Source organism: Sinocyclocheilus anshuiensis, unplaced genomic scaffold (assembly GCF_001515605.1).
Source record: "Sinocyclocheilus anshuiensis isolate Anshui unplaced genomic scaffold, SAMN03320099.WGS_v1.1 scaffold1208, whole genome shotgun sequence".
NCBI classification, from domain to species: Eukaryota; Metazoa; Chordata; class Actinopteri; order Cypriniformes; family Cyprinidae; genus Sinocyclocheilus; species Sinocyclocheilus anshuiensis.
In genome coordinates, this window is record NW_015542424.1 from 760,439 (window position 1) to 774,379 (window position 13,941).

The following is a 13,941-nucleotide window of genomic DNA, read 5'->3' on the forward strand; positions in this document are numbered from 1 at the left end:
CATTAGTAATTATTTCTTTTTACCACGTGTTATTATGGAGGTTATCATTAAACTGTACATTTACTGGTTGTTTTGTAAAGATTTTTGCATTTTTACTGTATTTTTCCTAATTATTCTGGTAACCACAGCTGCCAGGGTTTTATTTTTTTTCCCCAATGACAGGATTAAGTATGTATGCATGTATTTATTTATTTATTTATTTTTACAGTGTAGCAAGATGTATTAAAAAGCTATTTTTATATGGCTATTTTCTAATAACGTGTAGGATAATGTCATCTTAAATCAGATTATTTTTGCTGACTTATAATGGAGCTCTGACGGGTGCTGCGCTGATATACTAATATATATACTGATGTAATTTAATTTTTATTTTATTTATTTATTTTTATTTTTTTTATTTTTTTTAGGAAAAATGTAATAAACAATTCAGTTTTTGGAGCTTGCAACAAGGAGTAGTAGTAAGTAGAGAATGTGTGTGAACAAATATATCTATTTAATACAATATATATGATACTTAGTCTGTGTCCTTTTTCAGCTTGTGGTCATCCTGTAAATGTCATTTTAAATGTCTTTTTTATTTATTAATTTGTATTATTTATAATTCTTGTCAAACAAGAGTGACATTGGATGTGAGTGGCCTTGACTGGTATACCCTCCATATAAAAGATAGAACATCAAGATATAAATACACTGCCTTGATATCTCTTCGTCCTCAGCCCCACTATAATCACTTCCCAGCACATCGGTGTCATACTGAACCACAGACAATCAGAGCACTGATTACGGACTTCTCTTAGTATGTGTCGAAGTGCTGCGAGTGGTTGGCAAAGCCAGAGATTCTTGCTTTGAATGTCCTTGTTGTCGATAATGTCTGGAATTGGAAAAAACATAATGTGCCCTAAGCCTTCAGGATTTGCACTTATCTCCCATTGTCAGACACTGGAATGATTTTTTGCTGAAATGGTCCCACACAAACACACACACACTCTATCCTTGCCATCAGACAAATTCACATAAACAAATTGTGATAACATCACTTATTAACTCTAATGCTGTGGTTTTTCTGCAGATTGAAATCCTGAAATGTACTTTTAAGATTATGTGTGCTTCTCAAAGTCTAATACTGTACTTGATTTCCAACACATTGTATGGCTAAATACAATACAGACTGTAGGGAAAACCCTGAACTAGACTGCCCTTGTGAAAAAGAAGCACACTTTGGCATACATTTTAAGAGTACTTATTACAGAAATAATATACTTTAAAAGAATATACTTAAGTGCGAACTGAAATTAATGTTTTCAGACAAATGCATGTTAATTTAAATGAAAATGTATTAGAATTTAAGTTGAACTTAAGAATGTGTTTTTGACATACTTGCATGGGAATTAAGTATAGACTATATAATTCCATAATCACTTACTGTCTTATATATGATTAAAGTGCACTGCTGAATACTGAAAAGTATATGATAAACTAAAATATACTTTAATGTCAATTTTGTTGATACGTGTATGCCATCTATTTAAATTTGTAATTACACATTTGTAATGATAAAGATGTAGGCCTAATTAAATTATATTTACACACTGGAATCAAAATGATAATTAAGTACTTGATATGTGCTTTATATGTCAGTTGACAAATTAAATTAGTGTACTTTAAAGCACGACAAAAGATTATTAAAACATAATGAATGAAATGTAGGCTACTTTAAAAGTAAATCATTTAATTTGAAAGTATTACAAAGTAAATTTTTAAACAGTAAATTTAAATGTATTAAGAAACAACGTCATGAAAGTATAGTCTCTTTAAGTACAATCAAATGGCCTTTTATTTAATTAATATTACATTATAATTTTTTATATACTTTTACGATTTGAAGTAGGCTACACTGCAAGTGCACATTCAAGCACACTTCTTTTTTTTCATAAGGGTGGATAGCTCTATATTTGAAATTTTTTTTGACCCGTGTTCCCTCTTGATCATTTGTGAAATATAATAAAATAATGAGAAATTAGACGGGAAATATGGAAAGTCATTTCAAATAGTGTGATATAAAGTTTAAACGTTTGTAGAAACGTCCATAATCCGTCCACGCTTAGATCTGTCATTTGTGAACTTCTGAGCGGTAATGAATGATCATAGCCTATAACTAATTTGTAAACATAAGACATAACTATAAAAACATGATGTTCCAGTATAGGAACTGGAGCAACTTCAGTGGCGAATTCCTAAAAAATCCTGAATATTCATGACGATGATGCTGTTTGTAGTCATGGAAACTCAACACAATAGGTCGACGTGCCTCTCTCTCTCTCTCTCTCTCTCTCTCTCTCTCTCTCTCTCTCTCTCTCTCTCTCTCTCCCTTCGGTCGGTGAGCGCGAGCCCTCTCCATCCTCTCCTAAAGCCATTTACTTTGCGCATGTACAGCTAAACTGAACATTTCATCGACTCCAAGATGGCGTTAACACCACTGGCTTGCGTTCTGCTTCTCCTTTCCCTGCAATGTGAGTACGCATACCCACACTATTATACTTTCTTTGTAGAAGAGGCAAAAGTGATACAAATAGCGGTGAATCATTTATCGAAGTTCTTGAAATGTGTTTCAGTGAACGTCCTGTTTCACAGAAGTGCTCGTCTCTTCAAGCCAACTAAACTACTGCGCTAACCCGTTAGCTCTTTTAGATTAGATGTTAGATGTGGCTGTTGAATCCAAAGTGGGATAAAAGTAACATTTTCGTGTGGGTATGCCGTGTTTCGCGGCTTGAGCTTGAGGTTTTAGTTTTCTCTCGCTGGACTGTTTCTCATCGCCGGCTGAAACTCGCATCCCGCTCTGCGTGTTTGTCCAACTAACCATAACAAAATCCGCACGCCTCTATAATTCCCTTATTCTACAGGTTACATGGGTTGTTTACGGGAATATTAGAGTTGCTTTTAAAGCTCAGCCTTTATAATCCCATAAAACTGGCATAAAAGTTTGTTTCGTGCTGTTTTGAATCACTGGACCATTCGGCTCAGTTCTTTGTTCACGCTTTAAAAGTGTTTGAAATTGCATAAACAAATGAGGACTGAGTAGTGTTTTGATGTTGTTGTTTTCTCCATTTTGCTTTTTCAAAATGGTCACGTTTTCGTTAGTTTTGGGTGTTTATTTTAACTATTAGGAACTGTTTGAGTGGAAGCGGCACATGTTTATTGCGAGATAACGGTTTTCTGCCTAAAGTATTCACGAGAGGGGATCATCGGCGCGCTTTGAACAGCACATTGCCTTCAGCCTGCACAATACTTCGGTCTTAAGTTTAGGGCTCGGGGAAGTAATAAAAAAGATGGCATATTTTTGTCCTGGATCGTTTGAAGAGTCGGGTGTAATTTAATCAGAGGCTTCAGACTCAGTCTAGACCAATAGCTTAATTAAATTCAGTCAGAAGATGAGGTTTCTTTTCTTTCTGTGGCCTTGAAAATAATCAGTAGCTTCGATGTTGTAGCCTAAATAATTAATATTGACAGTTTGTTGAATTCGATTTTGAAGCCAGTATAAACTCTTTCAGTTATTCAGGTCATGTGCTTTTTATTTTCTGTTTATCTCTATTACTTTTGTTTGATTTAAATGACCTTTTTAAAGGTTGTGGTTGTAGGGAGTCATGTAGGCTCTTGTAGAAACTGCACATCTCCTGTGATTATTCAAGTGTGCTGATTGGCTTAATTATAGACTAAGCACTATACTGCTGGTAAGTCTGTGTTGTGTTGTATGCATAGGCTACTCTAAAATGTACCATCTTTCTTATTCTCAATTTCTTTTTGTCCCTTCGTTTATTTAATTCATTTATGTTTTTGAGAAGGAGAACAGTGTCCTGTTCAGTTTGTAACAGTTTTACAATTAGATTTAGCAAATTCAGTAGTCATTTAAATATATATTTGACTGTAGTTTAACAGTGGCCATGTTACATTTTTTAAAACATGCTTTGTTTTTTAGTATTTAAATACATTGCAACTAATGTGGAGTGTAATTTTAAGCAATTTTAAACATAACTCTATGAGTTCTGTAGAATTTTTCAGTCAGCATAGTTTAATTTGGATTAAAATTAAATTTACAATGTAAATTTACATTCAACAGAACAATCGAAAGTCTATGCCAAAAGCAGTTTCTCTGTGCTTTGTTATACCTTATATGCTTAAAAGCCTGTGTCTAGTCTCTGGAGTGTATTTGTACAGTGGAAACTCTCCGGTGTTTTTTGCCAGCACTTTTGGTGCCAAGATATGCTTTACTGGATAGGATAAAATAGATTCAGGAATAGTACAAAGGTTGAGATCACACCCCATATTTTAGATGAATGCTTGGACGAGTGGTAGACTTCCATTTTAGTCCACAGCGAACGCTTCAGACTTTGGAGAAACGTGGTGTCGTGAAACAGTAAAACATATTCACCATTGTGTCGCCTATGAAAATGCTGATAATTGTCTGTTCATGAGGTTAGTACTTCAGATGTGATTAAATACAGCTTAAATAGTGAAAAACAGTGAAAGTGATAGCTTGTCCCTAGAAGGCTGAGTGTGCTTTCTCTTCCACCCGCTGCTTCCCAGCAAATTACTTTCTGGGGGTTCATGAAAAGCATGCTGGACCTTCTGGGCATGTCCATCAGTTACAAGCTGACATTTTTGATGTGTTCAGTAAGCGACAGAGAGAAATCTGCACGGAAAAGATAGCCGTTCTCTGTGTACTTCACCCAGGGCTGTTGCGGACAAAGACACGTTGCCCTTCCGCACGTGCTTAGGTTCGTTTCAGCTGGAAGGTACCACATGAGAAAAGTATGTTGTAAACAGCATCTTGTGTTCCTAAAGGAAGTTTATCGTCACTGTATAGTGATGGGAAAAATTCCAGACGGGGGTCCCAGCGTAATCCGCATGGGTACCGGGACAGGCAGGCTGTCGTGATGAAACATGCTGAGTCTTTGAGCAACAGGAGAACGGCACATGTCCGGTCAGCCAGCCGGAGTAACCCGGAGTAACGTGCAGAAACAGCTGAGCGGCTGTGGGTGCGAGTAAACGGAGGACCCCCCTGACACGGAGCTGAAATATGTCCCACTCAGCCCACCACAGATACTCAGCATTGAGAACAAATGTGGAATGCTCACCCACAAACAGAAGCTGTGAGAATTAATTCACTTCATATGCGTAATAGCAGACACGCAGAGGTGAAGATGATGTAAAGGTGTCGTTTGAGTACGAAACATTTAGCATTTTCAGTATTAAAAAACTAAGCCATTTAAATAAACGTGATCTGAGAGGTTCTTATGAAATGGAAACATGAAAGGTGTTGCTTATCCTGCTTTTTATTCATTTGTATCTTTTGGTAAGCAGGGACAGATGTGGAAGGGAAAGCCTAGAACTAACAGATTCGCAAGTCAGGAATGGCAAGCATGTGCATTCCCTAAATGTCAATAAGACTTCCATGTGTAAGATGGGCATTGATCAAAATAGTTCCTGACTGCTGTGCTGGATATACTGGAGCCCGTCAAAGGAGCAGGATTAGGACAGAACCCACATTTATTTTTATTTCGTGTCATCCCTGACTTTCTTTTTTCTTGGAGCACAAATGTAGATATTTTGAAAGACTGTTTTTAACATAAAGTGAAAGTCAAAGGGGTCCAAAAACAGCACTGGACTCCACTTTCATTGCTTAAAAAATTATTTTGGGGACCTGTTAACACAACTTAAATAAATGCATGGTTGTGAGTTGAAAATTCTAATTTAATGATTTAATTAAACCTTTAAATTTGCAAACATTATTTTGATGAGTTCATTTAACATAATGTTGATAATTACATCAACATAATATTGTGTGTAATGTAAACTCAGATTTGTCAGTTCATTTTCTTAAAAAAAATAAGTTATAGTAACTTAATAAAATGGTCTTGTTAACTTTTGAAATTGGACAGTGGATTTCTAGTTCCCAACATGCTTTGCATAGGACTGGATAGTGTTATTTTTATATGTTTTATTAGTGAAGGAACCTGTAAGTGTTTAATGCTGTTATGTTTTACATGTAAAAGTGTTCCTGTTATGTTGAAGTTTTTGTGGATACCACTATGCAGTAGTGCTTGTGGTTAGGTTGTTGGAGGCTACACTGCAAAGTGACAGGTAATATCTTACTTGTTCATTAAATTTACATACTAAATACATTGCATTTAGCATGTGTTATTAGCTGTTTATTTAAACTGAAATACTCAAGAATAATTGGTTCTAGGACCAACTTAAATATTTGGAGCAGCTTAATTTTTTTCCTAATAAACGTAAACATTTGTGTTTATGCTACAAATAATTGATTTCCTCTAACACAGTTTAGGTTGCTGGTTGAACATAACTTTATTAGAAGTTGTTGAGTGTTGAGCCAACATTTTTCAAATGTTTTTCCACAGAAGAAAAAAAATGGGTTTAATTTGTTCTTTTTGGTTTATTTTTGAATTATGCCTTTAAATCGTTTTGTCTTTATTTTTTTTATTATATTTTATTTTTGACTGTCTCATGACTAGTATTTCTAAAACAATGTTCATGTAATTATCATAATACATAATTAGTGTTTGTATATTTTCAACTTCACAGATACAGTTCTTCTTTATTTATTCCAAGTTTGGGTGATAATTTCTGAATACTGAAGACTGTTTAGATCATTTCATGTCACTGATTTCTATCTTGTCACATCCTTCCAAAGGAAAAGACTGTGCAATTTTTTTCTCAACTTTGTCTTTCCCAGTAGGTGAATAGCTCCAGAGTGAATCAGTTGGAAACTGTCAGCTTAATGCAATAATTTCTTATTAGCCAATTTCAGAGACTGAGATAATGAGCGTCTCTCTCCCCTTCAGTTTTCATTTTCAAATAGACTTGTTTCGCGTATGGAACGAATTCAAATTGAACCTTGATTTGTAATGTAATCACAAAGGTAATTATTATTGCTAAAAATAGAAATATGCAACAGATCATCTGACAGCCGCTGGAATCAAATGCTGGGCTCTCTATGGAAACAAGCCATGTGCCCTGTTTATAAGCTCACAAATGCATACGACAGTAATAGTTTGAATAGAACTGACATGATAATAACTGAAATTCTAACTGTAATATATTGGTTTTATATCAGCCACAAACAGATTAAGGTGGCGTTCAAACAGAATGCATTCTGCATTCCACATGTGCTGCTTTTCAATTCTTTTTCTAGGTAAACATGCTGTTGTGCTTGTGTCTGACGTCTTTTGCAATGTCTGGTGCATAACATGCCGTTCTAAAAATGCACTTGCTCAGATTAAAAGTTCAACTATCAAAAACACTTTTCTTCATTCCACTGACTTATGTCTCATGCATCTAATGATGTGTAAGGACAGAAAACAGTTAAGATCTTAAACGGAGTGGCATCTTCATTGAGTTCCTCTCAGCTGAAACATCTGCCATTTGCACTCCTTGTATTTGATGTTGGCTATCTCAAGTACAAATGTTGACAGATAGAACAGACTAACTCCCATGATTCACCTTGGTGACGATGATTTGAATCCCTCACAGCAGATATCAAGTTCTAAAGTGACTGCTATGAAGAGCAGATGACTTCGGCATGGTGATAAAAAAAGATCCGCAAATGCATTTGTTGACTGTTCCAGCAGAGGTTTTGAGGGAATAAGATGATGAGCGTGACAGATTTTCACATTTCCAAATACTGAGAAGTTCACACAAGCAGAGGCTCATTTTTGAGGTTAGTGACTGTGGGAGATGATGTGTGGCTGTACAAGAAACTCCGATACATGATACGAAACTCTATCAACAAACAGCTCATCCACTTGGATTTATTATCTCTCCATCGAATTACGCTTTGTCATTTTTATGACTCTTAGTCAGACCCGCATACAGTCAATCATAAGAACAATTTATCACCTGCTCGACAGCCCACTTTTTCATTGGGTTCGCATGGCTGTTCACCAGAAAGGAGAAAATGTATTACCCTAGCCTATTTCATATAAATTTTTAACGATTTCCATTTGTAGTACCTTTAAGCCTATATATTTTAAAGAGCAATAGCTGCAAAAGACCTCTCTTAAAATAGTGCCTCCACTGTATGAAAGAATGATTAGCAGTTGATAAGTTAAGGCAACATAAGCAGAGCAACCTTAATGAGAATCTTATTTGCAGTGTAACTCCTCTCTGGGTTAAAATCCACCATTAGCACCAGATTTGTTGTGTGCGTTTAGCCGACTGGTCAGATTGCACTGACAGATTGCGCTCAGACCATCTGGTGGGCTGGCGTTAAGGCCATCTCATAACGCTTCTCGCACTTACTTGCTAAGTTAACAGAGATGAGTTTGAAAATAAAACCAGGCAACCCATAAAGCTGAGCTTGAACTTTTTATGACAGCCACAGGCGAATTAGATCTATTTCAAGATGCCATCTGATTCACAAAATGCTATTAAATCTGAGCGTCTGTATTTAAAGATTAAGATAAAGCTTAAAAGTCTTTATTCTAGTCAGATTACCATCATTGTAGCTCCCCCATAGACTTTATGCACAGCAAAATCAGAGTGAAAAAAGCAAGTTACTCTTAAATACAAGCATAATGGTTTGCCTATATTTGGAAAAGGATGTTTGATTCCTCCAGTGGCCTCAAAACTTAAATTAACTTTGTAATAGTATGTGCTGAGTACAGCTGTTGTGGGTTTGAGAGTGTGTCCTGAACAAGTAAGTGCCTGGGATATTTGTCATTATGCCAGACATTGGTCAAGATCTTCCCATCCCGTGGCTCAGAGGTGTGTATATAAGCCTATGTATGTATGGTATATTTAACAGGCAGAATAGGTTTGTTTTGACTGGTGGTTTTATGGATAAAGCTGTTAAGCAACTGTGTTTTTATGCAGATGAGTTGTTAAGCAAATTAGTTTTTATGAGTATAGTGGTTTCCAATTTATGAGAATGAAAATTAAAGGGATAGATCACCCAAAATGACAATTCTGTTGTCATTTACTTAGCCTCGTGTTGTTGCAAACCTGTATGAGATTCTTTCTTCTGTAGAATACAAATTAAGGTATTTTGAAAAGTGGCTGTTTTTTGTTCATACACTGAATGTCAATGGACTGTTGTTTTAGACCCCATTGACTTTTGTTGTATTGGGAAAAATAGTTAAACAAAAACATATTCTTCTTGTGTTCTATGAAATTAAAAATTTAAATTTGAGTGATATTTAATGTAAACTTTGCAATTCATGTTCTTCTATTATTCTATAGCCTAAGGCCCAATCCCAATTCTATTTTATACCCCTTCACCTACCCCTACCCTTTGTCCCTTGAAACAAGAGTGTCAAGGGGTAGGGGTGAAAATATTCCCCTAGGAAATGGGACACCACTACTATACCGTTACACGTCATTATACGTTCTCTAGCCCCTACAATACAGAACACCTATATTGGTGTGCATTAGGGCCGTTCTATATAGGCTAAAAGCACTGCTTACTGACACACACACACATCAGAGATCGCGCAGCTCACACATCTAGGAGCAAAGAAACTTGTCAGTGCTGCCCCGCGACTTTTATTAATAACAGTTTAAACACTGAATCACTATATTATATTTTCTAGCAACGAAAGGAAAATTTTGCTGTTTTTGAAGTGAACTCACTCATTGTAAAGAGAGATGCACAGATGCGCCTACACGCAACTTTCATCTCTCTCTCTCGAATAGGCAAAATTTGAGAAAAAGGTTTAACGATTTCTAATTATTCTAATTATCCCCCTCAATGTCTATGGTGGTTATCGCCCTGATCAGATATGAAAATATGTTGTGGCACCATCGTGCGGTCAGTAATGATTTAACATTAGCAAACTTTAGAGATTTTTTTTTGCTAACATTTCTTTGAATAACATGACTGTAAATATGAACACACGATTGAATGTAACATAAATAAAATAATTACTTTTCTTTAAAATCTTTATTAATGCCAAAAATGCTTACATTTATGGGTTTATTTGTTTGCTTGGGCAGCCATGTTTCCACTGTATCTGGTTTATGCTGAGATAATTTTCATACACCTTTGTTTGAAGTGTGGTCCCGAAAAATCTTTGTTTGAAGGGTTGTCTGGCCCCTCCCCCTACCCCTTCGCCTCCAACCAAAAGCGAATCGAGACACCCCTACTCCTTCACGTGAACGCGCGAAACGGAGGGGTTGGGGTAAGTGTTGGGGTAAGGGGTAGAAATGGGATTGGGCCTAAGTATCATGGCAAAAAGCAAATTTTTTGCTTGTTTTCTGAAAACTGACGGTTATACATAGCAGTTTGTTCAGGGTGTCCCAAGGCGAACATGTTTTCTCAGAGATTTGCCCTATAGCAGACAATACAGGCCACGTGTTTACATCACGGCTGCATATCAGCGTACACCAAGATGACCTTAAAAGGAGTCGCTAAGATAGGGTGCATGAGACGCTTCCTGCAGGAAACTAATCAGTCAGTAGCCTTTAAGAAGATTTGCTGAGACTTAAGACGTCCTAATAACGTGCAGAGATACGGAAACAATGCCAGAATGCTGGATGTAATTAAAAGATCTTACTGTAACTAACCGAAGTGGAAAAGATGCTGCTGTTGTTGATGTTTACCGAAACATCAGAGCAAGACAAAGTACACAGAAGGAATGCAAAAGTGTAGCTTTGTAACTTTGATTTAATGTATACATTTAAATTGAGTATAAACAAGATTACAGATCACAAGGTGGATGTTTTCCATATGCAGTTTTATGCATTATCAATATATTTAATATAGTTTCATGTATGTATATATCAGTATATATCAGAGTATCAGTGCTCAGGCAAGATCTGGATTATAATTTTGTTTGTGCATCGATTTAGTATTAGATATACACTGTTGTGTATTTGCAAGCATTATTGCACTACATTAACAGCCTGTATCTGTTGTACTTGACCTCTTCATTGGCAAAGCTCTGGGAGTGTGCATGGCCTGGGGGATGTTCTCATAAATAGTAGAAATGATTGGCTGTAGCAATTTTTCCTAATGCCCTATGATAATTTCTGGCTCCTGAAAGTATTGAACTGCAATGGCATTTGCATAAATTGTCTCTTTAGAGGACAGAGAATTTCTAATTATGCTGATGCTTCAATTGAATTTCTGTGAAGGTTAGTTTCAATCATTTGCCTCCAAGCTCAAGGGACACTTAGTACTTTCTCTTTTTAATTTTTTTTTTAATTCTTTTGTGTAGAGAAATAAGTTTACTATTTTTTTTACTATGTTTGTATCATGATGCAGTGCACTTATTGTGGATGAGATTATTGTGTTTAATTTCACAGTACTGAGCTAGAAGAGGCAGGAAGCCACATTGTCTGAGGACGTGTTGTGTAGTACCTTAAATTACAGCTTCCCTTTGTTGTTCTGTGGACTGAAGAACAAAGAGAACACTGATGTGTGGCTTCTTGAAATATTAAAACATAAAACAGTAGAGAAAGAATAGAGAACAAATAATTGATGGGAAAAATAAGGCCCAAGAAGACACACAAATAATGCCTTTTAGCTTGGTCCCTTGAAAGTACGGGCCCATAGCCATTGCACGCCTCAGAAGTGAAAGTTTTCCCCAAAGTTGAGAATAGATTCTTTTTCTTCCTCTTTTCCACTGCACAATGATCTTATGGTTCTGTGCACATTCATGGAATTTTCACTTGGAATCTCCATTTTTGAGCGGTTGACACTGCTACAGACATACAGTGAAATAAATTCTCTGCTACGGAGTCATTCGTGCAGAAGTGGGCAACCATGCAGCTTTATTTCTTATCAGCACTACTCAAGATCACTCCTCATATGTCTATGGGCAACATCCTATTGTTGAGGGAGAATATTTGCACAAGTCGAGACCATCGGTACAATGGAATCTCTAAATCTGAGGTAGAAAATGTAGGCTAAAGCACTTATTCTTGTATCAGTTTGCTGGATGTTTGATCTGGCCGCATTTCAGGAAAATGGAGTGCAGTTGTCTATCAGAAGTAGACATCGCATGTGTTACACTTATCATGGGTGGGGTTAATTATAACTACTGCTATCCAAATTGGAGATTCCAAAATGACGGCAATAGAGTTGACTGCGTGAGAGATATTTTCAGCAGTTGAGGAAATACTATTCCCCTCGTAAAACTACCCTCATTAGTGAGTTTACATTGTATTCTCTCTGGGCAGCAAAGGCTTAAAGCAGATAAGCATCATGCAGTCGGGTCAGGACATTAGGAATTGGCAGGCATGCACATCTGGATCAGCCAATGCAAAATGTATGCAGTGTGTATAAATCCTTACAGTAGTAAGGATACAGTAGGATTACAGTAGGTGGAGTTTTGCTATACATTTGTGGATTAGCTTGAATGCACCAACATTTGATGATAATTGTGAGATCTTGATAAACAGGTGAATGCTCACTTTATCAATTGTTTGAATCGATCTTTTACGCTGTGCTAGTGTTTCCTGCGCCACTTTTTTTTTTGCTGAATCTGCAGTTTTTCATCAAAAGAAGACATATTTTACCTCAGCTTGCCCTCCAAATTGAATGTGATGAGATAAAATGGCCTGCTCCATGAAACATGCACATATTGACAACAGCATTGTCGGTGTAGTTTGTTTCTCAGGAATGACTGATTCTTATAAACTGGTACATGCAGCACAACCAGTGTAATTCTAATCACAAACAAATGACTCTTTTGAGTGGGTCCTTGTGATTAACCATTAAAAAAAACTGACAAGCTTAGGAGATTGAATCAGTCTGATGAATTCTAAATCCAACTGAGCGATTACTGAATCAACATCATTACCATTTACTATTTAAATGGACATTTTAACTAAAAAATACCCTTGTGAATCAGAATCAAATCAGGAAATGTGTATCGATACCCAGACCTACTTTCTGATACTTCTGGCTCAAGCTTCACTTATAAGCAAGATTCTTTCCCTGATTCATTTTTTTAAACTAGACATGTTAACATCTGATTCACAAACTAATGATTCTTATAAAATGGTTCTTTTAAGTGAATCAAAACCATGCGGCACAATCAGTACAGTGCGATTCGCAAACAAATAACTCTTTGAGCGAGTCCTTTTGAGGAATCATTCAAAAAAACTGACAAGCTTAAGAGTTTGAATCAGTCTGATGAATTCACTGATTCCAACAGAGTGGTTACTGTCAACATCAAGATACCATTACCTCACATTACCGTTACTATTTCTAATTTAAATGATCATTGTAAATTAAATATACCCATATGAATCAGGAAATGTCTATACCCAGCCCTACTTAAAGGTGCCATAGAATGCATTGATACAATATTTTAAATTGTTCTCTGATATCTACATATCTAAAAAAAAATCTCAAAAAAACTCCAGAAACGATTTTACATGTCCATTTACAACCCTAGGATTTGTCCCTAGAATGAAATGGTCTGTTTTTACCTTATTTGGAAGGGTCATGAATAATAATGTTGAGCTCTGCTCTGATTGGCTGTTTCACAGTGCGGCTCATTTCAGTAGCTCACGCAGCAGGAAGGAAACATAGGGAAAATATATATTTCAGTACCGTCTCTTGCAGTTATATTGTTGGGTAATTATACTGTATATAAAATGCGGGCATCAGGGAGCCGCTATTAATATGTGGGGCATTGAAACTGCTTTGAATGCACGATGGCTTTTTACTTTCACTTTCGAGATTTGCGATCGCACGTGCTCTGTGTAAATACAGCAGCAGTACTTACCACACATTTTACGAGATCAGATGCTGGTCAGTGGTGCTCAGGATCTGTAAATAATTCGCCATCATCCTCAGTCAATGTACTGTAATATAACAGGCTACCGCTAGCAAGCAGCGGATGTAACAATTAACCGCGAGCCGGTTGAAATCAATTCAAATATGTGACGATTCAAATTGGTTGAGATGCTAAACAA

At 36.4% G+C, this 13,941-nt stretch overlaps 1 protein-coding gene across 1 annotated transcript in view; it reads left to right on the plus strand.

Moving 5' to 3' along the window:
• The first annotated feature begins 2,382 nt into the window (after nt 1-2,382).
• The window catches only part of LOC107693528 (junctional adhesion molecule C-like), a 35,695-nt gene continuing 24,136 nt past the window's right edge, over nt 2,383-13,941 (plus strand). The window contains exon 1 of the mRNA XM_016492948.1: nt 2,383-2,510. Within this exon, the coding sequence (XP_016348434.1) occupies nt 2,462-2,510 (49 nt within the window). The 5' untranslated portion in view covers nt 2,383-2,461. The remainder of the gene's footprint in view (nt 2,511-13,941) is intronic.